The sequence below is a fragment of the Oncorhynchus nerka genome, linkage group LG20, assembly GCF_034236695.1.
Source record: "Oncorhynchus nerka isolate Pitt River linkage group LG20, Oner_Uvic_2.0, whole genome shotgun sequence".
Lineage (NCBI taxonomy): Eukaryota > Metazoa > Chordata > Actinopteri > Salmoniformes > Salmonidae > Oncorhynchus > Oncorhynchus nerka.
Window position 1 is genome coordinate 78,018,705 of NC_088415.1, and position 26,227 is coordinate 78,044,931.

The 26,227-nt window shown below is 45.4% G+C and overlaps 1 protein-coding gene across 2 annotated transcripts in view; it reads right to left on the bottom strand.

Moving 5' to 3' along the window:
• The window catches only part of LOC115101581 (glypican-5-like), a 305,660-nt gene that overhangs the window by 276,620 nt on the left and 2,813 nt on the right, over nt 1-26,227 (bottom strand). For both annotated transcript variants that reach the window (XM_065005797.1, XM_065005796.1), the window contains exon 2: nt 11,513-11,674. In XM_065005797.1, the coding sequence (XP_064861869.1) occupies nt 11,513-11,674 (162 nt within the window). The remainder of the gene's footprint in view (nt 1-11,512; nt 11,675-26,227) is intronic.

Sequence of the window (26,227 nt, forward strand, 5' to 3'; positions counted from 1 at the left end):
AGGTGAGTCTGGGCAGGTGTGATGTTGTTGTAATTTGTATGTTTTGTTTTGTCTAAAAAAATCCAATCAGATCTTACAAAAAAATGGTATAAGGAAAAATGACAAGCATTTGGTTACTCATTATGAATAGGATTTATTTATTCATTTAGTTTACATTCTTCATTGTAACCACAATGCCACAAATAATTGAACACACACACAACATGAGCAGATTAACTTGTCAAAACATTTCTTATTAAAGACTATGTTGGTACTTATTTATTTTGATCCAAAGCCATGAATGAGTGAGTCTCTCAGCTTAATGCTAACAAATATAGCTTTATGCTGCAAAATATGGGAAACCTTTTTCCCCTCCCTATCCTCGCTGGACTCTCATTCAGTTTCTTCTTCACATCAGCAAAGATGGACCTGTTTCAGAAACTCACTTTATATAGAGGGGCTATCACTGTCACGCCATGACCTTAGATATCTCTGTTTTTCTATATATTTTGGTTAGGTCAGGGTGTGACTAGGGTGGGTACTCTAGTTTTTGTATGTCTAGGGGTTTTTGTATGTCTATGTTGGCCTGATATGGTTCCCAATCAGAGACAGATGTTTATTGTTGTCTCTGATTGGGGATCATATTTATGTAGCCATTTTCCTCATTTGTGTTGTGGGATCTTGACTATGTTTAGTTGCCTGTTTGCAGTAAGTTGTATCGCTTCACGTTTCGTTTGTTGTTTTTGCGCCTTGGTCCGATCCTTATGACGAACGTGACAATCACTCTTTCACACTGTGGTAAATAAAGCCAGTTTGTTATTTAGAATGATTTCTTTCTGTTTTTAGAGGGAGAGAAACCAAAAGCCCACCGTGCCTTTTTAAAAAAACTGTCAGTTCACATGTCAAGTGTAATTGTGCTTTTGCATTTACCCAAGTTCTCTCTCAACTCCGGGACCACCGCCAGCTATTTTTTGAGGTACCACTGTAGGTTAATCTGTCTCCCAGGATCTTAGGACACACACACACGCAGGCATACACAGACGAGTTCCCAACTCCAATCATACACAGACGAAGATCAGTTCATTAGCCGGCCTTAACGAGAGACCTTACAATTGCCTCCCCTTCTGGAAGCTAGCTTTTCTCACCACTACCCACAAACTGACTGCCCTTCCCTGTGCATTCAATTATAATCAAATCACTTTTCCTGTACAAGGAAATATCATACTCATACTGGAGGGATCAATGGTGCCATATAGGTAGGGTGCAGGGTACACACACACACCAGGATTTCCGTTAGCCGGTAATAGCCGGCTTTTGGCCGATAAAACATTTGAAAAGCCAATAAATAAAATAGCTGCAGGCCAGTTTTCCAGGTGAGGAAAGATCCCATTACGAATAATGCATTTTAGCCTATTAATTTATGGAAATACAAAAGTATTCACCTCCCTTGGCGTTTTTCCTATTTTGTTACATTACAACCTGTAATGTAAATGGATTTTTATTTGGATTTCATGTAATGGACATACACAAAATAGTACAAAATACTTGTTAAAAAAATTCTCAAAATAAATCATGGAAAAGTGGTGAGTGCATATGTATTCACCCCCTTTGCTACGAAGCCCCTAAATAAGATCTGTGCAACCAATTACCTTCAGAAGTCACATAATTAGTTAAATAAAGTCCACCTGTGTGTAATCTAAGTGTCACATGATCTGTCACATGATCTCAGTATACATACAACTGTTCTGAAATTCCCCAGAGTCTGCAACACCACCAAGCAAGCGGCACTATGAAGACCAAGGAGCTTTCCAAACAGGTCAGAGACAAAGTTGTGGAGAAGTACAGATCAGGATTGGGCTATAAAAAAATATCCAAAACTTTGAACATCCCACGGAGCACAATTAAATCTATCATTAAAACATATGGCACCACAACAAACCTGCCAAGAGAGGGCGGCCCACCAAAACCCAAGGACCAGGCAAGGAGGGCATTGATCAGAGAGGCAACAAAGAGACCAAAGATAACCCCGAAAGAGCTGCTAAGCTCCACAGCGGAGATTGGAGTATCTGTCCACTTTAAGCCATACACTCCACAGAGCTGGTGTTTTACGAAAGAGTGGCCAGAAAAAAATAAGCAAACATGTTTGGTGTTCGCCAAAAGGCATGTGGGAGACTCCCCAAACATATGGAAGAAGGTACTCTGGTCAGATGCTGTGGGGATGTTTTTCATCGGCAGGGACTTTAATTCCAGGTTGTAAGGCAACAAAATAGGAAAAATGCCAAGGGGGCGAATACTTTCACAAGCCACTGTACCCGTCGATGTAAATACATTTGAATGGTCGTGCTTATCGGGTTAATTTACACGTGTACAGTATATTCGTTATGTATCTTATTCATCACACACGTACAGCATGCAGATACAGGCAACGGAAGGCAGGCTTCATCAGCACCTCACACAGCAAACACAGGCAACGGAAGGCAGGCTTCATCAGCACCTCACACAGCAAACACAGGCAACGGAAGGCAGGCTTCATCAGCACCTCACACAGCAAACACAGGCAACGGAAGGCAGGCTTCATCAGCACCTCACACAGCAAACACAGGCAACGGAAGGCAGGCCTCATCAGCACCTCACACAGCAAACACAGGCAACGGAAGGCAGGCTTCATCAGCATCTCACACAGCAAACACAGGCAACGGAAGGCAGGCTTCATCAGCACCTCACACAGCAAACACAGGCAACGGAAGGCAGGCTTCATCAGCACCTCACACAGCAAACACAGGCAACGGAAGGCAGGCTTCATCAGCACCTCACACAGCAAACACAGGCAACGGAAGGCAGGCTTCATCAGCACCTCACACAGCAAACACAGGCAACGGAAGGCAGGCTTCATCAGCACCTCACACAGCAAACACAGGCAACGGAAGGCAGGCTTCATCAGCACCTCACACAGCAAACACAGGCAACGGAAGGCAGGCTTCATCAGCACCTCACACAGCAAACACAGGCAACGGAAGGCAGGCTTCATCAGCATCTCACACAGCAAACACAGGCAACGGAAGGCAGGCTTCATCAGCACCTCACACAGCAAACACAGGCAACGGAAGGCAGGCTTCATCAGCACCTCACACAGCAAACACAGGCAACGGAAGGCAGGCTTCATCAGCACCTCACACAGCAAACACAGGCAACGGAAGGCAGGCTTCATCAGCACCTCACACAGCAAACACAGGCAACGGAAGGCAGGCTTCATCAGCACCTCACACAGCAAACACAGGCAACGGAAGGCAGGCTTCATCAACACCTCACACAGCAAACACAGGCAACGGAAGGCAGGCTTCATCAGCATCTCACACAGCAAACACAGGCAACGGAAGGCAGGCTTCATCAGCACCTCACACAGCAAACACAGGCAACGGAAGGCAGGCTTCATCAGCACCTCACACAGCAAACACAGGCAACGGAAGGCAGGCCTCATCAGCACCTCACACAGCAAACACAGGCAACGGAAGGCTCAGCACCTCACACAGCAAACACAGGCAACGGAAGGCAGGCCTCATCAGCATCTCAAACAGCAAACAGGCAACGGAAGGCAGGCCTCATCAGCATCTCAAACACAGGCAACGGAAGGCAGGCCTCATCAGCATCTCAAACACAGGCAACGGAAGGCAGGCCTCATCAGCATCTCAAACACAGGCAACGGAAGGCAGGCCTCATCAGCATCTCAAACACAGGCAACGGAAGGCAGGCCTCATCAGTGCTGGAGTCAGTATGCATTTTGAAAACATAAACTTAATTGTTTGAAACCTGAACGTTTTATTACATATTATGAGGTATGTCTCCCGAGTGGCGCAGCAGTCTAAGGCACTGCATCTCAATGCTAGAGGTGTCATTACAGGCCCTGGTTTGATCCTGGGCTTTATCACAACCGGCTGCGATCAGGAGTCCCATAGGGCGGTGCACAACTGGCCCAGCGTCGTCCGGGTTAGGGGAGGGTTTGGCCGGGGTAGGCCGTCATTGTAAAATAAGAATTTGTTCTTAACTGACTTGCCTAGTTAACTAAGGGTTCAATAAAAATGTCTTACCTTGCTTCAAAGTAGCTTAGCCAACTTCAGTCTGTGGAGGCAATTCTTTTTTATCAACTTTCTTTCATTGTCCAGTAGGCAAAGGCACAATCCTAGTCATTTAGAAACCCATGGTAGTTGTTGCATATTAGATCTCCCCTCTTTATACATTTCCAAAGGATATTTTCATCTCTGTCACATGAAACTGCTTGCTTGTGCTGTGCGCTTTTGACAATGGTTTATGGAACGTTATGGAACGTTAATTTGTGGTAGCCTACTGCCTTGGCACATTGCTGAGCTTATAATGTGAAATAATAATAGTTCATCAACATTTTAGGCTAAAGATTCTTTTGAACTTTTTTATGTAACACAGACCTACTGGTTGTATGAACTTGGGATCTATCGTCCCACACTTGTCCCAGAGTCTGTTTGGAATAGGCTATTTCTTTCTCTGCAAGCCGACCAATAGAATAGGTCAACTTTTCTACTATGGGGGATAGTAGATTAACATAGGATAGTCATTTTGTTGTTTGTTAGTCATCTTGTTGGCTGAGGAAAAGCAAATGTGGCCAGTTATTCTAACAAGTTGAAAGAACTCAGTTTGAAGGACAGCACATCTTTGCATCCTTGACTTGTATGTTCTATTAATATGAACTATCATCATCTAAATGTGATTGTGTCATTCTGAGCACCCTGGGTAGACAACCTGATCAGGTTACGCACCCAATGCATATGGATCCGGTAAACTTTTCAAATGTCCGGTAAATGGAAATGCTGCCAGTCAAATGTCGGGTCCCACATTTTCCTCATGGAAACACTGACACACGCACACACACATACACATAAATAACTTGAATAAACAGACTAATCAATCAACACCTGAAAATGTCATGCCAATACACTTCCGCTAATGATCATTTCACCTGTGTGTTAGATGTATCCATGGTGATGGAGTGTGTCAACAACACACACACTCCTCAACTCAACTCATTGGTTGACATGAGCTGCGTCCCAAATGGCACCCTTTTCCCTATATAGTGCACTACTTTTGTCCAGGGCCCTGGTCAGAGGTAGTGCATAATATAGGGATTAGGGTGCCATTTGCAACACAGTATGGAATTTAGCTGAGTGTCCAGTCCCCATGCCCCTGGCCACTGATACAGGGTCAGCTATGTTGCATCAACTGCATGGATAAGGTTAGGGTCTGGGCTAGGGTAATCTGATCACTCACACTCAATCATCATAGACACAGTCAGTCACACACGCGCGCAAACACACACACACTCTTGCATACTCAAACATACAAAATCATGCATATTTAAACACACACGCACATACACACACAAACACACACACAGTCTTGCCAACCCTACCAGAGTTGATGTAGAGTAAACAAGTGGTTAGTGTGTCTGGACTGGACAGTAATCACTGATGGACTCACAGTGGATTCCCTCCTCTGTCTGGAATGGTGGCTGAAACTCCTTGACCCTCCTGAAACCAGTGTACACTCTTACATAGATACATACGTAGGCCTGTTCTATGATTGTCTGGTCCATCTGCTCCAGCCTGGCTCAGCCAATGAAAGGCTTGAGATTAGCCCAGATCTGATTTGCTGGAGCACTCTGACAAGTCAGGCTGGTCCTCTGTCTACCAAAGCCCCTTCTGGTCTAATCGGGTCTGGCTCAGACTCAGACTAGACTGGAGCGAAACCCCGTTCCCTTTAGTCCCAACACTCATTATCAATTAGGCTTTTACGTAGGAATGCTGACAACTCCTGACCCCCCTGGTCTTAGTGTGACCTTTCTCTGTGTGTGTAAGTATCTGACCCCTAGCCTCCTAAACATTGATCCCTAGTTAGTGTGACCCATCTCTGTGAAATGTATTTGAGCTGTCTGTCTGACGTTAAAGGTGAAGATGATGTCAGAAGGGAGAATAACATCAGTGATGTTCAACCTAGTCAGTGGAGCCAAGCAGTGTGTTTACTAGTCATACACAGAGAAAGAACTTCACTAAGATAAGTTGGCCTGATCAGCCCGCCTCCTCTGACCAGAACATTCAGACTGCCCTGGCCCAGCAGAGAGAGGTTTAACCACAGAGTTTCTAAACCTAGAGGCCCAACTTCGCCATACTTTCCGAAAACGCTTGACGAAGCAGATTCGACAGACCAGACCGGGGTTTGGGAAGTGAATGTGGGAAGTGAAAAATTCTTCCTTAGTTGTTCATTTTTGCGATTTCTAAAAGGACAACCTAGATTCAAGCCAATGTGACATGAACAATGAGTCAAGGGAGAATGAGAAAGAGTGAGGGAGAGAGAGAGAAAGTGCGAGTGACAAAGAGGGAGAGAGAGTGAGTGAGAGAGAGTGAGTGAGAGAGGCAGGGAGAGAGAGAGTGCGAGCGAGTGACAAAGAGAGGAAGGGAGAGAGACTGCGAGAATAAGACAGACACAGAGCGGCATCCAAAAGCCAGCTCCCTCAGTGATTAGCCTGGTCCTGGCTACAGTACAGTACCAAGGGAAGGACATGTGAGTGAGAAGAAGACAGGGAACATAAACAAAGGCCACACCCTGGAGGCCTGGAGGAGTGAGGTGATCAAATAAACACTCCAGCAGAGTAGGATACCCCACTGAGGCTGAGGCAGGCAGGCTGGGGAGATGCTCTGGCACTGAGGGAGGGTGTGTGTGTGTGTGTGTGTGTGTGTGTGTGTGTGTGTGTGTGTGTGTGTGTGTGTGTGTGTGTGTGTGTGTGTGTGTGTGTGTGTGTGTGTGTGTGTGTGTGTGTGTGTGTGTGTGTGTGTGTGTGTGTGTGAGGGGGGGTAGGAAACCTTCCAGATGAGATGATGAGAGGGGGGAACAACTCTAAATGCACAACATTCCATCTCAGAAACAGAGAGGTGAGGTGAGACATTACTATTAATGTTGTAATCTATTCTGATACAGGGGGGTCATAGGTACACAACACACAAGTCTCTTCAATCAGTCTGAAACACACACACACACACACACCACCCATTGGGCACACTGGTTGAATCAACATTGTTTCCACATCATTTCCAGAAAATGATGTTGAACCAATGTGGAATAGACATTGAATTGACGTCTGTGCCCAGTGGGCACTTAGAAAGGGACCAATCTCCCCACCCCAAGCATGTCTCCCCTCCACCGTTATGACATAAGTGACTTCATCTGATATTTTAAACACCTCGCTAACAGTCACTCCCCTACTTGACTTTCTCCACAGCAACGCACATCAAATCTCCACACAGCATGCCAACGGGACTAGTTGTCCTTAGATGTCCCTGAGAACCAAGTCAACTGACATCACCCCCTTCATCATCATGGCTTCTTTAGTTGTTCCACCGTTGATTAAGTCTATTTCTGTGGAGACATGAGCAGTTGAGCACCTGACCTAACTTCAGAAGGCTCCAGACATGAGCAGTTGAGCACCTGACCTAACTTCAGAAGGCTCCAGACATGAGGTAAGCAGGAAGTTATGTTCATAATGACAAATTAATCCATCCACTAGCTAGATCAGTGGTTCCCAAACTTTTTATAGTCCCGTACCCCTTCAGACATTCAACCTCCAGCTGCATACCCCCTCTATAGCACCAGGGTCAGCACACTCTCAACTGTTGTTTTTTGCCATCATTGCAAGCCTGCCACACACACACTATACGATAAAAAAAATCACAGAACCGTGCTTCTTCATCTGCATTGCTTGCTGTTTGGGGTTTTAGGCTGTGTTTCTGTACAGCACTTTGTGACATCGGCTGATGTAAGAAGGGATTTATAAATACATTTGATTGATTGATTGATTTATTAAACATAAGATTGAGTTTTTGTCACAACCCGGCTCGTGGGAAGTGACAAAGAGCTCTTATAGGACCAGGGCACAAATAATAATATAATCAATCATTTTGCTCTTTATTTAATCATCTTACATATAAAACCTTTTTTGTTCATCGAAAATGTTGAATAACTCACCACAGGTTAATAAGAAGGGTGTGCTTGAAAGGATGCACATAACTGCAATGTAGGATTGTTTTGGAGTCTGTCTTAAATCATTTTCCACACACAGACTGTGCCTGTATTTAGTTTTCATGCGAGTGAGGGGCGAGAATCCACTCTCGCATAGGTATGTGGTTGCAAAGGGCATCAGTGTCTTAACAGCGCGATTTGCCAAGGCAGGATACTCTGAGCGCAGCCCAATCCAGAAATCTGGCAGTGGCCTCTGATTAAATTCAGTTTTCACAGAACCGCTAGTTGCAATTTCGATGTTGTTCTCTTGTTCAAATATCTGTAAGTTGACTGGAGGCAGGGCGTGAAAGGGATAAAGTACCTGTGTAATTGCGCACTCCAACTAATTGCGCTTCGCTATTTCAGATTTGACATTGTCCGTAAGCTTGAGTTCATTTGCACACAAAAAGTCATACAATGATGGAAAGACCTGTGTGTTGTTCTTGTTAATGCAGACAGAGAAGAGCTCCAACTTCTTAATCATAGCCTCAATTCTGTCCTTCACATTGAATATAGTTGCAGAGATTCCCTGTAATCCTAGATTCAGATCATTCAGGCGAGAAAAAACATCACCCAGATAGGCCAGTCGTGTGAGAAACTCGTCATCATGGAAGAGGTAAGACAAGTGAAAATTACGGTCAGGAAAGAAAACTTTAAGAGCACTTCTGTATGTTGTAAAAGCGTTACATGGCCGCTGCCCATATCATTGCGTAGTTTACACTACTGTTCAAAAGTTTGGGGTCACTTAGAAATGGCCTTGTTTTTGAAAGAAAACCATTTTTCCCCCCATTCAAATAACATCAAATTGATGAGAAATACAGTGCAGACAGTGTTAATGTTTTAAATTACTATTGTAGCTGGAAAGGGCTGATTCTTTTAATGGAATATCTACATAGGGCTACAAATCAAATCAAACTTTACTTGCCACATGCGCCGAATGCAACAAGTGTAGACTTTGCCGTGAAATGCTGACTTACAAGATCTTAACCAACAGTGCAGTTCAAGAAGAAGAAAATATTTACCAAGTAGACTAAAATAAAAAGTAATCATTAAAAATAACACAATACAGAGGCCATTATAAGTATCCATCACTCCTGTGTTCCAATGGCACGTTATATTCCATGAAAATCAGCCGTTTCCAGCGACAACAGTCATTTACAACATTAACAATGTCTACACTGTATTTCTGATCAATTTGAGGCTATTTTAATGGACAATTTTGTTTGCTTTTCTTTCAAAAATAAGGACATTTCTAAGTGACCCCAAACTTTTGAACGATAGTGTATGTTTCGGGGGGCTAGGGTCAGTCTGTTATATGTGGAGTAATTATCCTGTCTTATCCGGTGTCCTGTGTGAATTTAAGTATGCTCCCTCTAATTCTCTCTTTCTTTCTCTCTTTCTCTCTCTCTTTCTCTCTCTCTCTCTCAGAGGACCTGAGCCCTAGGACCATGCCTCAGGACTACCTGGCCTGATGACCACCTGGTCATGCTGCTGTTCCAGTTTAACTGTTCTGCCTGCGGCTATGGAACCCTGACCTGTTCACTAGACGTGCTATCTTGTCCCGGACCTGCTGTTTTGGACTCTCTTTCTACCGCACCTGCTGTCTCTAACTCTGAATGATCGGCTATGAAAAGCCAACTGACATTTACTCCTGAGGTTCTGACCTGTTGCACCCTCTACAACCACTGTGATTATTATTATCTGACCCTGCTGGTCATCTATAAACGTTTGAACATCTTGGCCATGTTCTGTTATAATCTCCACCCGGCACAGCCAGAAGAGGACTGGCCACCCCTCAGAGCCTTGTTCCTCTCTAGGTTTCTTCCTAAGTTCGGACCTTTCTAGGGAGTTTTTCCTAGCCACCGTGCTTCTACATCTGCATTGCTTGCTGTTTGGGGTTATAGGCTGGGTTTCTGTACAGCACTTTGTGACATCGGCTGATGTAAGAAGGGCTTTATAAATAAATTGGATTGATTGATTGATTATTAGTGCAGAAAATACACAAAAGTTCAGGGGCCTTGCTTTAATAAAGTTAACCATTTTCACTGTAGTGTCCAAAATGTCTTTCAAGCTGTCAGGCATTCCATTGGCAGCAAGAGCCTCTCGGTGGATGCTGCAGTGTACCCAAGTGGCGTCGGGAGTTACCACTCCACTATGTCTCCCTGTCATAGATTTCGCGGCATCAGTACAGATACCAACATGAGCAGCAGCTACGTTTGACTACATACGGACCGTTAGTGGAATTCCCGCGAGAGAGTAACGGTTAATGTGATTGGATGTTAATTATTTGACTAGGCTACCTGTGTATGACATTATGTTGTTATTTCGCTGAACACTAGATGGTTTCATTTTATTTTTGGCAGTGAAACGAGGCGACTCAGACGAGAAAAAAAACTCACCCAAATATAAATGGACTGTTAGAAAATGTGAAGGACAAAAATGTTATTAAAAAAAATACAACTATAAAACTGACAAACTATTCATATCCATGGCTGGAATTGAGGAGAAAAACATTATATATCATGAATGCACATTTCCATATTGCAGTCCAACAACCATTTGTATCCAAACAACAATCATAAAACAAAACTGTCCAGCATAATGCCTATGCACACAGTACATTGTCGTATAAAAGAAATTGCATGGCTCACAAATTCCTTCAACAGCAAAAACATTCAGAACCTCTCACCAGCAGACTCTGTGGGATAGCGTTGGAGGTTGGGAGAAAAAATCTGTCCGCTTAGAAAATGTGGGAATTTTAAATGACATTGCAATTACCGGTCACCCTGATCGGGGGAAGACAAGGCAGGGGGAGCTGGGCCGGTGCCTGGCCTCCCTTGGCCCAGTAAAAGCCCCTCTGGCAACCGAACCAGCCGGAGCTGGACCATTCAGATCTGCCAACCATCCATCCACTGCTGCCCTCAGATAGAAAGAGCCAAGCAGGCAGAAAGTGGCACAGAGGACAGACTTCTGCCCATAAACTATAGCAGGCAAGAGGCTCCGAGTTGGGCCTGTGTGCAGTGCAGTCTATACCCTCGCAAGTCTTCATGCTCCCTCTGCCTCTCCACAATACAGCTAACTGCCAACAATACATACCCCCCACCCATTCCAGAGCTACTCTCTACACTCCATACTCACTCCACAACCCAGCTACTGCCAACCCTCCCTACCTACCCTCCCTAGTCTACCCTCTCCACAACCCAGCTACGTTCCCAGGCCTCACTCAAGTACTATGTACTCAAGTACTAAGTGGCGTCCTCTCGTATGTTCCATTCCCTTTCTTGTGGATCAGGACATTTAAGTTTTTGCCAAATTGGCCCAAAAGTACCAGTTTTCAAAACAGAAAGAGTTCCTTTATCTCCATGTTTTTGGTTGATATCCCTCACCTGTCCTACTATCACTATTCACTACAAGCCCTTCCCATCCCATCGCACCTCTCCCCTGGCCCTCTTCTTACCCTGGAAGGCGGTAGCGTGGCCGGAGATGAGGTACTTCAGCTCGAAGCTGTAGGAGCGGACATTCTGGAGGGTCTCTCGTCTCACCGCCACCTGGTAGCTCTCCTCCATCTTGCGGGTGCAGCAGGACGGGCCCTGGTGCTTACACACCAACAGCTCCACATCTGATGGGACAGAGGGAGAGGGAGACAGAACAGGATTAGGCGTATATTTGATTCATTTATTTATTTTATTTCAGTGTCATACACCAATTGGTGCCCAGCCTGTATGGGCTTATAAGAAACAATTTCTTTAAGTATGTGTAGACAAAACACAAATATAAATATGTATGTTGGGGGTATATAAACAGTGCCTTCGAAAAGTATTCAGACCCCTTGACTTTTCCCACATTTTGTTACGTTACACCCTTATTCTAAAATGTATTAAATACATTTTTTCCCTCATCAATCTACACACAATACCCCATAATGACGAAGAAAAAACTGGTTTTTAGAAGTTGTTGCTATTTTATGTTTTAGAAAAAATTAATTGCTATGAGACTTGAAATTGACCTCAGGTGCATCCTGTTTCCATTGATCATCCTTGAGATGTTTCTACAACTTGATTGGAGTCCACCTGAGGTAAATTCAATTGATTGGACATGATTGTGAAAGGCACACACTTGTTTATATAAGGTCCCACAGTTGACAGCGCAGGTCAGAGCAAAAACCAAGACATGAGGTCAAAGGAATTGTCCGTAGAGCTCCGAGACAGGATTGTGTCGAGGCACCGATCTGGCGAAGGGTACCAAAACATTTCTGCAGCATTGAAGGTCCCCAAGAACACATCATTCTTAAATGGATGAAGTTTGGAACAACCATGACTCCCTAGAGCTGGCCGACCGGCCAAACTGAGTAATCGGGGGAGAAGGGCCTTGGTCAGGGAGGTGACAAAGAACCCGATGGTCAATCTGACAGAGTTCCTCTGTGGAGATGGGAGAACCTTCCAGAAGGACAACCATCTCTGCAGTACTCCATCAATCAGGCCTTTATGGTAGAGTGGCCAGATGGAAGCCACTCCTCAGTAAAAGGCACATGACAGCCTGCTGGGAGTTTGCCAAAAGGCACCTAAACACTTTCAGACCATGATAAACAACATTCTCTGGTCTGACCAAGATTGAACTCTTTGGCCTGAATGCCAAGCGTCACGTCTGGAGGAAACCTGGCTACATCCCGACGGTGAAGCATGGTGGTGGCAGCATCATCCTGTGGGGATGTCTTTCAGCAGCAGGGACTGGGAGACTAGTCAGGATCGAGGGAAAGACGAACGGAGCAAAGTACAGAGAGATCCTTGATGAAAACCTGCTCCAGAGAGCTCAGGACCTCAGACTGGGGCGAAGGTTCACCTTCCAACAGGACAACGACCCTAAGCACACAGCCAAGACAATACAGGTGTGGCTTCGGGACATATCTTTGAATGTCCTTAAGTGGCCCAGCCAGAGCCCGGAATGGAATCCGATCTAACATCTCTGGTGAGACCTGGAAATAGCTGTGCAGCAACGCTCCCAATCCAACCTGACAAAGCTTAAGAGGATCTGCAGAGAAGAATGGGAGAAACTCCCCAAATACAGGTGTGCCAAGCTTGTAGCGTTATACCCAAGAAGACTCAAGGCTGTAATCACTGCCAAAGGTGCTTCAACAAAGTACTGAGTAAAGGGTCAGAATACTTATGTAAATGTGATATTTCTAAAAACCTGTTTTCGCTTTGTCATTATGGGGTATTGTGTGTAGGTTGATGAGGGGAAAAAACAATGTAATCAATTTTAGAATAAAGCCGTAACCTATCAAAATGTGGAAAAAGTCAAGGTGTCTGAATACTTTCCAAAGGCACTGTATCTGTTTTACCGTTTAGAAATGAATGCACTTTATGTATCTAGTTCCCCCATTTGAAGGTGTCATAAGTATAAGGACAAATTAATTTATAGTGTGTTACATTTAAGAAAAAGTTAAGTATTTGGTCCCATATTCCACGCAATGACTCCACTGACTTGCCTCGTTAAATAAAGGTATAATCAAAAATATATAAATCAATACAACACGCTTTCGACCCCACAAACTCGTTGGATGCATTTGCAGGTTGTTTTGGTTGTGTTTCGGATATTGTTGTGCACAATTATGTCTGCATTTAACTGCATTTCTGTGATTCAGAGGGGTTGGGATAAATGTGGGAGACACATTTCTGTGATTCAGAGGGGTTGGGATAAATGTGGGAGACACATTTCTGTGATTCAGAGGGGTTGGGATAAATGTGGGAGACACATTTCTGTGATTCAGAGGGGTTGGGATAAATGTGGGAGACACATTTCTGTGATTCAGAGGGGTTGGGATAAATGTGGGAGACACATTTCTTTGATTCAGAGGGGTTGGGATAAATGCGGGAGACACATTTCTGTGATTCAGAGGGGTTGGGATAAATGCGGGAGACACATTTCGGTTAAATGCATCCAGTTGTGCAACTGACGAGGTATCCTCGTTTCTCTTTTCAAATAGAAATGAATGGTAAATAATGTATTGTGTCATTTTGGAGTCACTTTTATTGTAAATAAGAATAGAATATGTTTCTGAACACTTTTACATTCATGTGGGTGCGACCATGATTGCAAATAATCATGAATTAATTGTGAAAATGTTACAGGGGCATAAATATCGTATCCCCCAAAGATGTTAACTTTCCCTGTTACCAGCAATGGTGAAAGGTTAGCATGCTTTGGGGACATCTTTGTGCATCTGTAACTTTCTCACTCACCATTACTCACCATTCATTCATGACTATCTGTAAATATTACATTTACATTACATTTAAGTAATTTAGCAGACGCTCTTATCCAGAGCGACTTACAAATTGGTGCGTTCACCTTATGACATCCTTATGACAAATATTCACGTAGAAGTGTTCAGAAACATATTATATTATTATTTAAAAAGAGGAGAAAACAAGACAAAGTACATACAATCATATAAGATGTCATACTGTACATGCTTAGCTTACTGCTAAAAATACAAGTTCTGCCTGGAGTATAAATAGTATTGGTGAATGCGCTTGCACATAGGCCTATAGCCTATGCTAACACACACACACACACACACACACACACACACACACACACATTTAAGTAACAACATTTACATCCCCCTATAAACTGGACTAGCACTGGCCATAATATCTTGGGTCGAAATAAACCCTATGAAAGGCAATGATCTAATACATTCTAATATGATCCTAAGCGGGGCTCAATCAGGCACCATGACATCAACACAGTTCCCACACTAGAGTCAGTCCACCCTGTCGTGACACGCTGCCTGACACCCTCCTCGGCCCCTCTCATACTGTCAGTTACATATATAAACAAGGCCATGACATCACAGAGGCTGGCCACAATTAGCAGGGCAGAGAATGTGATATTAAAACTCTCACCCTCCACCTGTTCCCCCTTGCTGTCCCCAACACCCTTGTCCCCCTTGCTGTCCCTACCACCCTTGTCCCCTTATCTGTCCCCCACCACCCTCGTACCCCACCACCCCGTCCACCTAGCTGTCCCCACCCCCTTGTCCCCCTTGCTGTTCCCACCCCCTTGTCCCCCTTGCTGTCCCCACCCCCTTGTCCCCCTTGCTGTCCCTACCCTCCTTGTCCCCCTTGCTGTCCCCACCCCCTTGTCCCCCTTGCTGTTCCCACCCCCTTGTCCCCCTTGCTGTCCCCACCCCCTTGTCCCCCTTGCTGTCCCTACCCTCCTTGTCCCCCTTGCTGTCCCCACCCCCTTGTCCCCCTTGCTGTCCCCACCCCCTTGTCCCCCTTGCTGTCCCCACCCTCCTTGTCCCCCTTGCTGTCACCACCCCCTTGTCCCCCTTGCTGTCCCCACCCCCTTGTCCCCCTTGCTGTCCCCACCCCCTTGTCCCCCTTGCTGTCCCCACCACCCTCGTCCCCCACCACCCCGTCCCCCTTGCTGTCCCCACCCCCTTGTCCCCCTTGCTGTCCCCAACACCCTTGTCCCCCTTGCTGTCCCTACCACCCTTGTCCCCTTATCTGTCCCCCACCACCCTCGTCCCCCACCACCCCGTCCACCTAGCTGTCCCCACCCCCTTGTCCCCCTTGCTGTCCCCACCCCCTTGGTGTCCCCCATCCCCCTCGTCCCCCTAGCTGTTCCCCACCACCCTTGTCCTCCAGCTGTCCCCCACTACCCTTGCCCCCTTGCTGTCCCCAACCACCCCGTCCCCCTAGCTGTTCCCCCCACCTTCAACCCCCTTGCTGTCCCCAGTCCTCTTGTCCCCCTTGCTGTCCCCGTCCCCGTCCCCTCCAGCCGGTTACTCATAAGGCTGTGGCTGATATGATAACTCATTTTGGGGGTTGGGTGGAAAGGCGAGGGGAGTGGGGAGCAGGTGTTGGTGTAACCTGACCCCGAAAGCATGGGCCTATATGCCGGGGCTAGTGACTAGTGCTTCCCTAGTCCAAATCCACCCCTGAAACACAATAGGGTCGCACTTGGCTCATTCTCTCTCTCTCTCTCTCTTTCTCTCTCTCCCTCTCATTTGTTTGGCATGTCCCTTGTCACACATGACTGTAACTTAATTACCCAGAGAGAGTCCACTGAGCCCCCATCTGTTCCAATCTCTGAAGAGTGGAGTCACGACTGGCTTGACCTCCACACGTTTCTCCACTCTCCCTCTGTCTGTCTCCATCCTTTTTTCTGTCCCCCAACTCCCTGCCTTCTTCTGTCTGGTTCTTTATTTCCTCCTGTTCTCTGTCTTTTTCTGTCTCATTTCTCTTGTTCTTTCCCAGACTCCACCTCTCTCCCTTTATCTGTCTCTCTCTGTCTCTCTCTGTCTCTCTCTCTGTCTCTCTCTGTCTCTCTCTCTCTCTCTCTCTCTCTCTGTCTCTCTCTGTCTCTCTCTGTCTCTCTCTGTCTCTCTCTTTCTCTCTCTCTGTCTGTCTCCAAGCCATTGTTCTTGGCGCCAAGCACAATGCTGACCTCGTCTCACACTCTCTCTATCCCAGACCTCTCACTCTCTCTGTTCCTGACCCCACCTCTCCTTGTCTCTTTCCCACAATCCTTCTCTCTCTATGTCCCTGACCCCTTCTCTCCTGGCTGGCTCGCCACGCTGTGTGTTATCTCCAATATGAAACTAATATCTAGTGACAGTGGAGAATGTGATTCCCACAAAGACTTTGGGAGCTACAACCACCAACCACCGTTATCAGGGCAGGTCGACGGTGTCAGGAATATTCCAGAACATTGATTAGAACCAAGGTCTAATGCATGTTTTCCACAGTGTGGGTAGATTGCTGTTATGTACTTTATTGAATGCTGATGAGTAGAGCCAGTGTTTTCATGGTTGTGGGATGAAGGTACAAACAGATTCTATTATTGGGTCTTTGCAAAGAAATAGTCCAATGTCAAAGTGAACTGAACAATAGCAAGTGATTCACAACCTATTGAATTTACCTTTGCTAATCCTACCTTTGTGTAAACGTAATATCTGAGACATACCTGTAAGCCAAACAAAAGCTTGAAAACACAGTAACCGTCCTGGGATTAGAGTTGAGGATGTTGAGTCTAAGATATAGTCAGTTACTATGACAATGTCCTCTAGACAAAATCTTATTTTCAACAGCCATTGTAGCTCATGGTCCCAACATGGCTTAAGTCCCTTATAGGGCAAACCTCCTGCCCCCTATAGAACAATGTGTGAGTCTCTTGTAGCGCATACCTCCAGTCTCTTAGCACTAATGTGATTTGATACAGACCCAAGAGAGCTGGTGGGGCAAGGCAAGGCCCAACTCTACAGGTCCTGGTGGTTAATTAGCGATCAGTGTGTGGACCGCTCCGCTTGTTCTGCCTGGCCAGACATTCACACGCACAGAGTGCAGAGTCAGAATGATCTCAACTCAGCTGTCACGCCCTGACCATAGAGAGCCCTTGGGATTCTCTATGGTGCAATAGGTCAGAGCGTGACTAGGGGGTGTTCTAGTCTAATATTTCTATGTTGGTGTGAGTATGGTTCCCAATTGGAGGCAGCTGATTATCGTTGCCTCTAATTGGGGATCATTAGAGGCAACGGATGTTTGTTTATTCTTTGTTGTTTTTGAAGGTTAACTTTAATAAATTTGTGGAACTCTACTCACGCTGTGCATTGGTCCGCTCATTATGTATACGACGAACGTGACATAAGCCTTTTAATTCTCTAATCAGTGACAAATACCTCCGGACTAATTGGCCGTATTAAGCCACCGCTCTATTCACAATTACTTCCGCCAGTACCCCTGGGTGCACAAGTCAAAACTCCTGCGGTTAAAAGCAGGAGACAGTCTTAATGGTAGAAAAGTGCCCTTGGTAACCAGTGAGCCGTCCTTAAAAAACATCCCCGGACCCAATTTGCTTGCATCACAAATACATTTCATTTGTATTTATTTAACCTTAATTCAACTAGGCAAGTCAATTAAGAACAAAATCTTATTTACAATGATGGCCCACATCTGGTCAATAAGGAGTGGAAATATAGTTTTGATTTGGATATGTTGTTGACGGGGAGGCTGGTAATGTCCTGACGCTGCTGTTTGGACATGTTTTTCAGAGAACAGGAATAACTTTGTGGAAAAGCAGCTGATTAATGCAGGAGTTTGGTCCTCCTATATTGCTTCTTCGCTCTCTACCGGACTCTTGCATCTCAGGAAGCGCTGTGTTCCTTTTGTAGTTGTCTCATCCAGTGAACTTGAAGGATATTTACTCTGTATTGATTTGCTGTGCTTGGGCGGGTCCGTGTTGAAAGAAAACATGGCTCAAAAGGGGCTCTGCCACATACCTGCATTTTTGGACGGCCCTGAATCGTGCCAGGAATGTCTAGCTTTTTCAAGCGTCAAGCTGGCAGTGTTGGGGTCCAGAGCCAGGGGCCAGGGGGCGAGGCGGCTTGGATGTGGGTCAGACAGGTTGAGCAGAGGGTTGGGGCCGGGGGGCACTTGGAGCTTGGTAGACTGTTAGATTGTTGGATTTTGGGTGCTAGGGGTCTAGTGGGTTATTGGATGTGGGGGCAAAGAGGTTGAGGACAGGGTCCGGGTGGCCCTGGGAGCAGTTGGATGTTGGTCAGAGGATTGCAGAGGGGTTGAAGCAGACAGGTCACTTGAGGCTTAGTGGACTGGTGGAATGTTGGATGTGGGGGTAGAGGGATGGAGGACAGAGTCAGAGGACATTAGGGAATGTTGGATGTGGGGGTAGAGGGATGGAGGACAGAGTCAGAGGACATTAGGGAATGTTGGATGTGGGGGTAGAGGGATGGAGGACAGAGTCAGAGGACATTAGGGAATGTTGGATGTGGGGGTAGAGGGATGGAGGACAGAGTCAGAGGACATTAGGGATTGTTGGATGTGGGGGTAGAGGGATGGAGGACAGAGTCAGAGGACATTAGGGAATGTTGGATGTGGGGGTAGAGGGATGGAGGACAGAGTCAGAGGACATTAGGGAATGTTGGATGTGGGGGTAGAAGGATGGAGTACAGAGTCAGAGGACATTAGGGAATGTTGGATGTGGGGGTAGAAGGATGGAGGACAGAGTCAGAGGACATTAGGGAATGTTGGATGTGGGTGAGAAGGGTTGAAGGTTGGGTGGAAACAGGGGATAGGGGACTGGCAGACTATTTGATGATGACAGGGTTGGTTGGCACTAGGGGCTTTTGGATGTGGAGGTAGAGAGGTTTGCAAAGAGGGTGCTTTAAAACAGTTAAGAAGGTTCAGTTTCAGCCACAGTCCCCCTATCCACAGCACTCTGACTGTCTGCCCAGACAGCTGTCTGACCCTGACCCTTACTACTGGGCTTACTCTCCCAGAATACCTGCTAGCCTCTGCTGCTGATGCCTTCTTTCAATACTAACATCCCTGAGGAGCAGAGGTGCATACACAACGAAAGCTCCCTTCAACCCTGGCCTTTCCATCATCAACTCCAGCATTTTTAAGGCAGTAATGACAAAGACGCAAAAGCCAATCTACCTGGTAGTCGGTGCCTGTTTGGTGTTATGAAACAAGTTTTAGGAAGGAAGAATTGGCCAGTTTACGGTGCAGAAGAGACACTGAATAAGGTAGGGGCATGGGTGGTATACAATAAACGCCCACCAGACCAATGACTTAGACTGAAATACAAAAAGAGATCCTGAGTCTAGCCTGTCTCAGGCACATTAAGCAGATTCAGACTGGGATGTCACTGATGGGACAGGGATTGGACTGAGAACATTAGAGAGGTTCTGGGGAAGTTCTGCAACAGAGCTGGTTACCTGCTGAGGACATGCCAAACTCACTTTGTCAAAGCTACAGACAGCTACAGACATTGCATTTAACCAAACTACGCTGTAAAGTTGTATCTATGTGGGATGGTAATGAGTGACATTGGAGATACTTTCATTGAAAATGTTTAATATTTTCCGTACCTTCAACTCCATCTCTTGGCAGTTTGTTTGTTGTGTTTTTTTGCCTACAGCCACACAAGTCCTCTTTTACGAGAGAGAAAGCTGTTGAGGGATTTCTGGGATCATTATTGAGCGGGTAGGGTTGTGAAGCTGGGGTACAGACAAGCATACCAAAGTCTCTGAGGCTTTATATTGACTATATAAGAGGTTGGGTTGGAGGGGATGTGTGTGCTTCCCATGTGAGAAGGCCCTGTTTGAAGGAGCCTAAAATAAGTGCAACGAATCAAAGGGCATCATTAGCTTAGAGTTGCTGCCAGACACTTTGATGCTTTAACCAGGCAAGGATGTGGCAGCGTGATAACATCCTGCGTTCCCATTCCCTTAACATAAACACATGATGTGAACCCTGTCTTTGTGTTGGAGCTAAGCCAAACTCAAAGACGAAAACGGTGCCCGTGTCCGAATACCCATAACAGCATACTAAATAGTATGCAGGATTTATTTTTTAATAGTATGTGACATTTCGAAAATAGTACATCGAATGTGCAATTGCGTTGTCTCCCGCCATTCAGAGGGCGAACCAGCTGCTTACTAAGCAAACAAAGCAAACAAAGACACAGCCAAAGACTTCTGATGGCTCGGTTGACAGGAACACGGGTGCCTACACCAACAGAGTTCTGGTTTGAGTCACACATGGTGTCACATGTACTGAATGTGTGAGTAAACTGCTAGTTGCATTCTCATATTACATTATCATAACTGATAATGAAAAGTCAACCGGAAGCCAGACTGTCTGTGTGTTGCGTACAGACAGTGATCTGAGCAGCCTTGATAGATCATATAATGTAATTATCTGAGCCACACAGAGATGAGGTGACCATATCTAGTCAGGCCACGGGACGGCGGAGGTGGCGATGGGTGTTTATGAATGGAGCGTCTCCACGCCTGACCTCTAATTGATCTCCAAAGCGCTAGATCAGAACACCCTTGTAATCTCGATATGGATTGTTGGCGAGCACCTCACAGTGGCGGAGAGACATTATTTATTAACTGATGGGCCAGAGAGTGGTTATTAACTGATGGGCCAGAGAGTGGTTATTAAGTGTCTGGAGAGTGAACATTTGGAGCTGGAATAATTTAAGTCTGTTTCCTCAAATAACATATCCTAGGAACACACCTACAGCGTCATTGCGCAAAATGGTACGCAGCATCATCTGGATATGTGTGCAACAAAACTTCAACATTCACCTTCTGCTACCATTTCTGTCAAGCCGTCTAGGCATACAATTTGATGCATAATTTTGATAGATCCAACACAGTACGCACTGCAACTGCCTCTGCAAGGCAAACACAGCGTTCCATTGGAAAGGAATGTACTTCTGGTGGACCAAAACACAACGAAGCTGTCGGTGTGATCGAGGCTTAAGAGCATCTCATAAAACACTGCATTCCTGCAGGTACTAATAGGCATTTACTTTTCCATGGATTTCCTGTCATATGGCAGAAACGAGGGCTCTAAATCAGTAAAGACACAAGCAGTTAGGCCTGTTGCTTGTTAAAACAATGTTATGCATATCATTTTCACACATTTAAGTATGGCATTAAAAGCTCATGTATTCAATGTAACGCAGCTGTATGAACACTTGCAATAGGTTAGGTTTTACTACCAAAGACTGGACCACCAGAAAAACATTAGGCCTTCAGTTAAGCTTTGTTCTACAATCAGCTATTTATCTTATATCATCTTATTAAATCATATTTCAAATGGCAGTAACATAATAACTGAATGACTACATTTAAGTTTCTTTATATTACCAGAAAGTAGGATACATATCACCATCATGATATCATTTTGTAGTAATAAATACAAAGTAAAGATCAACTGGATTAGGATGCGTGCAATAAAAGTGCCATTGTTTCATTTTGAGATCCAAGAATCAGACCGGCTGGCTCTGATGGCGCAGCCACACTGAAGGCGCTTGCTGAGAATGAATGAAACACAGCACTGAATCCCTAAAGCAAACACAGAGAAGTATGAAAAGAGCTGAGGTTTCGCCGCTTCAAATGTCAAGCGTTGCTATGTTTGGCGATTGTACAACTCGTAGTCGGAGTTATACACACACACACCCCTTCGTATTCTCATCCCCCATCCCCTGGTCAGCACTTTGAAGAGGGAATGGGCCCGACCCAAAGCAAGCTCTTCTGGACCACTCCAAATAAAAAGCAACAAACAAGAGTTTAGAGCAAATGTGGTTGTGTTGAATTAGTTGGGGGTAGGGTGTTGAGGCAGAGATAAAGGAACTGAGTGAGAGAGAGATAGAGAAAGAGGGCAGTGAGAAATTAGATGGAAAAAATAAAGGAGAAAGTGAGACAAAGAGAGGTAGAGCACTGAATTTAGGTGGACAGTCAGGCCAGTAGATTTTCCTTCTCTAAGGTACAGTACAGTATGCATGGAAACACGGCAACGCATGCCACTCATTCCAACCTTATGCCTCTGCTCTCACTTTGTCCCCAATCACAAACACACATAACAGTCCAAATCTCATTCTATCCTCTAGGCCAGTCAGCTGCTGTCATATACCATAACGGCTGCATGCTGGAAACGCTTGTGATGCAGCGGCTCAAATGCTTCCATTCAGACTGGTGACATCTTCACAAGGCCCTGTTCCCCTGCGTTGTCTCGCAAGGGGCTTACTCCAGCTACTGCTCTGCCTGGAACTGACATGCCCTGTCCGTTACCCGGGTCGACGCCACCGCCACCAAAACAAATATATTGAGTGGTTTGGATGCCCCTCTAGGTATGTTGAACGGTCTGCTATCTGTTGCTCTTCTCCCTGTTACGGCATGCAGAGTCAGACGCAGTGATACGGTGGTGGCCTCTACCCCTAGATGTGGCACAGAAATATACGTGGCCTGCCAGTGGCTGTGGTTTGTGTCCACGTAGGTATTAGATGTCACATGAGTCATCTCTGGAAGCAGTTAGCCCTCTGCTCCGATTCAAAGGACACACAATGGTTTCTCGGAGAGGGATCAAAACGCTTTATACGTCCACCAAGTTCTTATTAAATTTAAAACAGGCTCAATCCGGGCATAGAAACCCAGAAATACTGTCAGGATTTTTTAAGAAGGCTAACATTATTTCTGTTTCCCAAACTTTCCAAAGGCCTTAGAGAAATGAAGACGTTAATGTGAAAGATGGAATAATAAGAGCACAATTGAAAGGAGAGGCTCAGTTGGACTTGGTCATGATGACGGCCTTTTCTTCTAAACATTCCTTCCTGTTATTTTCACGTGAAGGCCGTGAGAAGGAAAGAGGAAGAAAATGTTTACCACACACATCCCAAAGAGAAACAGAACCACAGAGAAGAGAAGAGAGACAGGAGTGTAGTTCGCCTTGGTGATGATATGTCTTGTTTCTCTCCACACCAGCTCTCCCCAGGGAATGAGTTTTGAATCAAATCAACATACGTAGCTGGATAGGAGCCAAAACCACAGTCTTCCCTGCTTGCTCCAGATAGTTTATGCCTCCCAAAACATATCTAGGATCAGTTTTCCTAATCTCAGTCATTATATGCTAACCAACAAAGCTGACCATGAACCTGTGGTGTAACCAAACCTCCATAAGACTAATGCTACTGTCTGCCTAATGTTCCATGCAGATATGGAGACATGCTCTTAGACAGACGATGTCCCAAAGCATTTCCTGTATCAGTCTGAAACTTGCACTCAAGTGCATTTCCCATGACCTGTTTCATATTTATTCTGAATACTGTAGGTCCAAAAGTATCAGATCTAAGCATCATATGCAGGCTTGGAATTACTAAGAAATCTGACTTACTGTATTGAAACTGAGGAAAACCTCAGTAACACTATGTCTCTACATAGACTCCACTTTATGAGAGACGCTCACCCTCACTCTGTTTTTTCCGGCTCGGAGCCTGGGCTTCAGAAGCCACGTCTCTCTGTTGAGCAATCTGCCAAGCTATTCAACAAAAGTATTAATTCATTTCTCAAGGCAGAATGTTTGCTTAGTAAGCAGCTGGTTCGCCCTGTGAAATTGCAAATATGTTAAGACTCTAGTGATGTATTGATTGATAAGGGGATGCTAGGCTGTGAGATTCTTTTAATTTGTCCCCTTCCTTTTTCCTTGCACCTCCACAAACCCACACTATATTTTCCATAAAATCACATTCTTATTTACAATGACGGCCTAGTAAGCCTTATTGAATTGTGATTAATACATTTAAGAAATGTTGTTTAAAAAGCATTTCTAGCAGACTAAACTCAGCAAAAAAAAGAAACGTCCATTTTCAGGACCCTGTCTTTCAAAGATAATTCGTAAAAATCCAAATAACTTCACAGATCTTCATTGTAAACACGGTTTCCCATGCTTGTTCAATGAACCATAAACATTAATGAACATGCACCAGTGGTACGGTCGTTAAGACACTAACAGCTTACAGGCAGTAGGCAAATAAGGTCACAGTTATGAAAACTTAGGACACTAAAGAGGCCTTTCTACTGACTATGAAAAACACCAAAATAAAGATGCCAAGGGTCCCTGGTCATCTGCGTGAACATGCCTTAGGCATGCTGCAAGGAGGCATGAGGACTGCAGATGTGGTCAGGGCAATAAATTGCAATGTCCGTACTGTGAGACGCCTAAGACAGTGCTACAGGGACACAGGACGGACAGCTGATCGTCCTCGCAGTGGCAGACCACGTGTAACAACACCTGCACAGGATCGGTACATCCAAACATCCCACCTGCGGGACAGGTACAGGATGGCAACAATAACTTCCCTCAGTTACACCACGAACGCACAGTCCCTCCATCAGTGCTCAGACTGTCCGCAATAGGCTGAGAGAGGCTGGAATGAGGGCTTGCAGGCCTGTTGTAAGGCAGGTCCTCACCAGATACCACCGGCAACAACATTGCCTATGGGCACAAACCCACCGTCGCTGGGCCAGACAGGACTGGCAAAAAGTGCTCTTCACTGACGACTCACGGTTTTGTCTCACCAGGGGTGATGGTCAAATTTGTGTTTATCGTCGAAGAAATGAGCGTTACACCGAGGCCTGTACTCTGGAACGGGATCAATTTGGAGGTGGAGGGTACGTCATGGTCTGGGGCGGTGTGTCACAGCATCATCGGACTGAGCTTGTTGTCATTGCAGGCAATCTCAACGCTGTGCGTTACAGGAAGACATCCTCCTCCCTCATGTGGTACACTTCCTGCAGGCTCATCCTGACATGACCCTCCAGCATGACAATGCCACCAGCCATACTGCTCATTCTGTGCGTGATTTCCTGCAAGACAGGAATGTCAGTGTTCTGCCATGGCCAGTGAAGAGCCCGGATCTCAATCCCATTGAGCACATCTGGGACCTGTTGGATCAGAGGGTGAGGGCTAGGGCCATTCCCCCCCCACCCCCCGAAATGTCTGGGAACTTGTAGGTGCCGTGGTAGAAGAGTGGAGAAACATCTCACAGCAAGATGTGGCAAATCTGGTGCAGTCCATGAGAAGGAGATGCACCGTAGTACTTAATGCAGCTGGTGGCCACACCAGATACTGACAGTTACTTTTGATTTTGACCCCCCTTTCCTCATGGACACATGATTCCATTTCTGTCAGTCACATGTCTGTGGAACTTGTTCAGTTTATGTCTCAGTTGTTGAATCTTGTTATGTTCATACAAATATTTCCACATGTTAAGTTTGTTGAAAACACAGATGACAGTGAGGATGTTTATTTTTTTGCTGAGTTTATATACAGTTGAAGTCGGAAGTTTACATACACCTTAGCCAAATACAATTCAACTCAGTTTTTCACAATTCCTGGCATTTACTCCTAGTAAATATTCCCTGTCTTAGGTCAGTTAGGAGCACCACTTTATTTTAAGAATGTCAGAATAATAGAAGAGATAATGATTTATTTCAGATTCCCAGTGGGTCAGAAGTTTACATACACTCAATTAGTATTTGGTAGCATTGCCTTTAAATTGTTTAACTTGGGTCAAACGTTTCGGGTAGCCTTCCACAAGCCTCCCACAATAAGTTGGGTGAATTTTGGCCAATTCCTCCTGACAGAGCTGGTGTAACTGTGTCAGGTTAGTAGGCCTCCTTGCTCGCACACGCTTTTTCAGTTCTGCCCACAAATGTTCTATAGGATTGAGGTCAGGGCTTTGTGATGGCCACACCAATACCTTGACTTTGTTGTCCTTAAGCCATTTTGCCAGAACTTTGGAAGTATGCTTGGGGTCATTGTCCATTTGGACGACCCATTTGCGACCA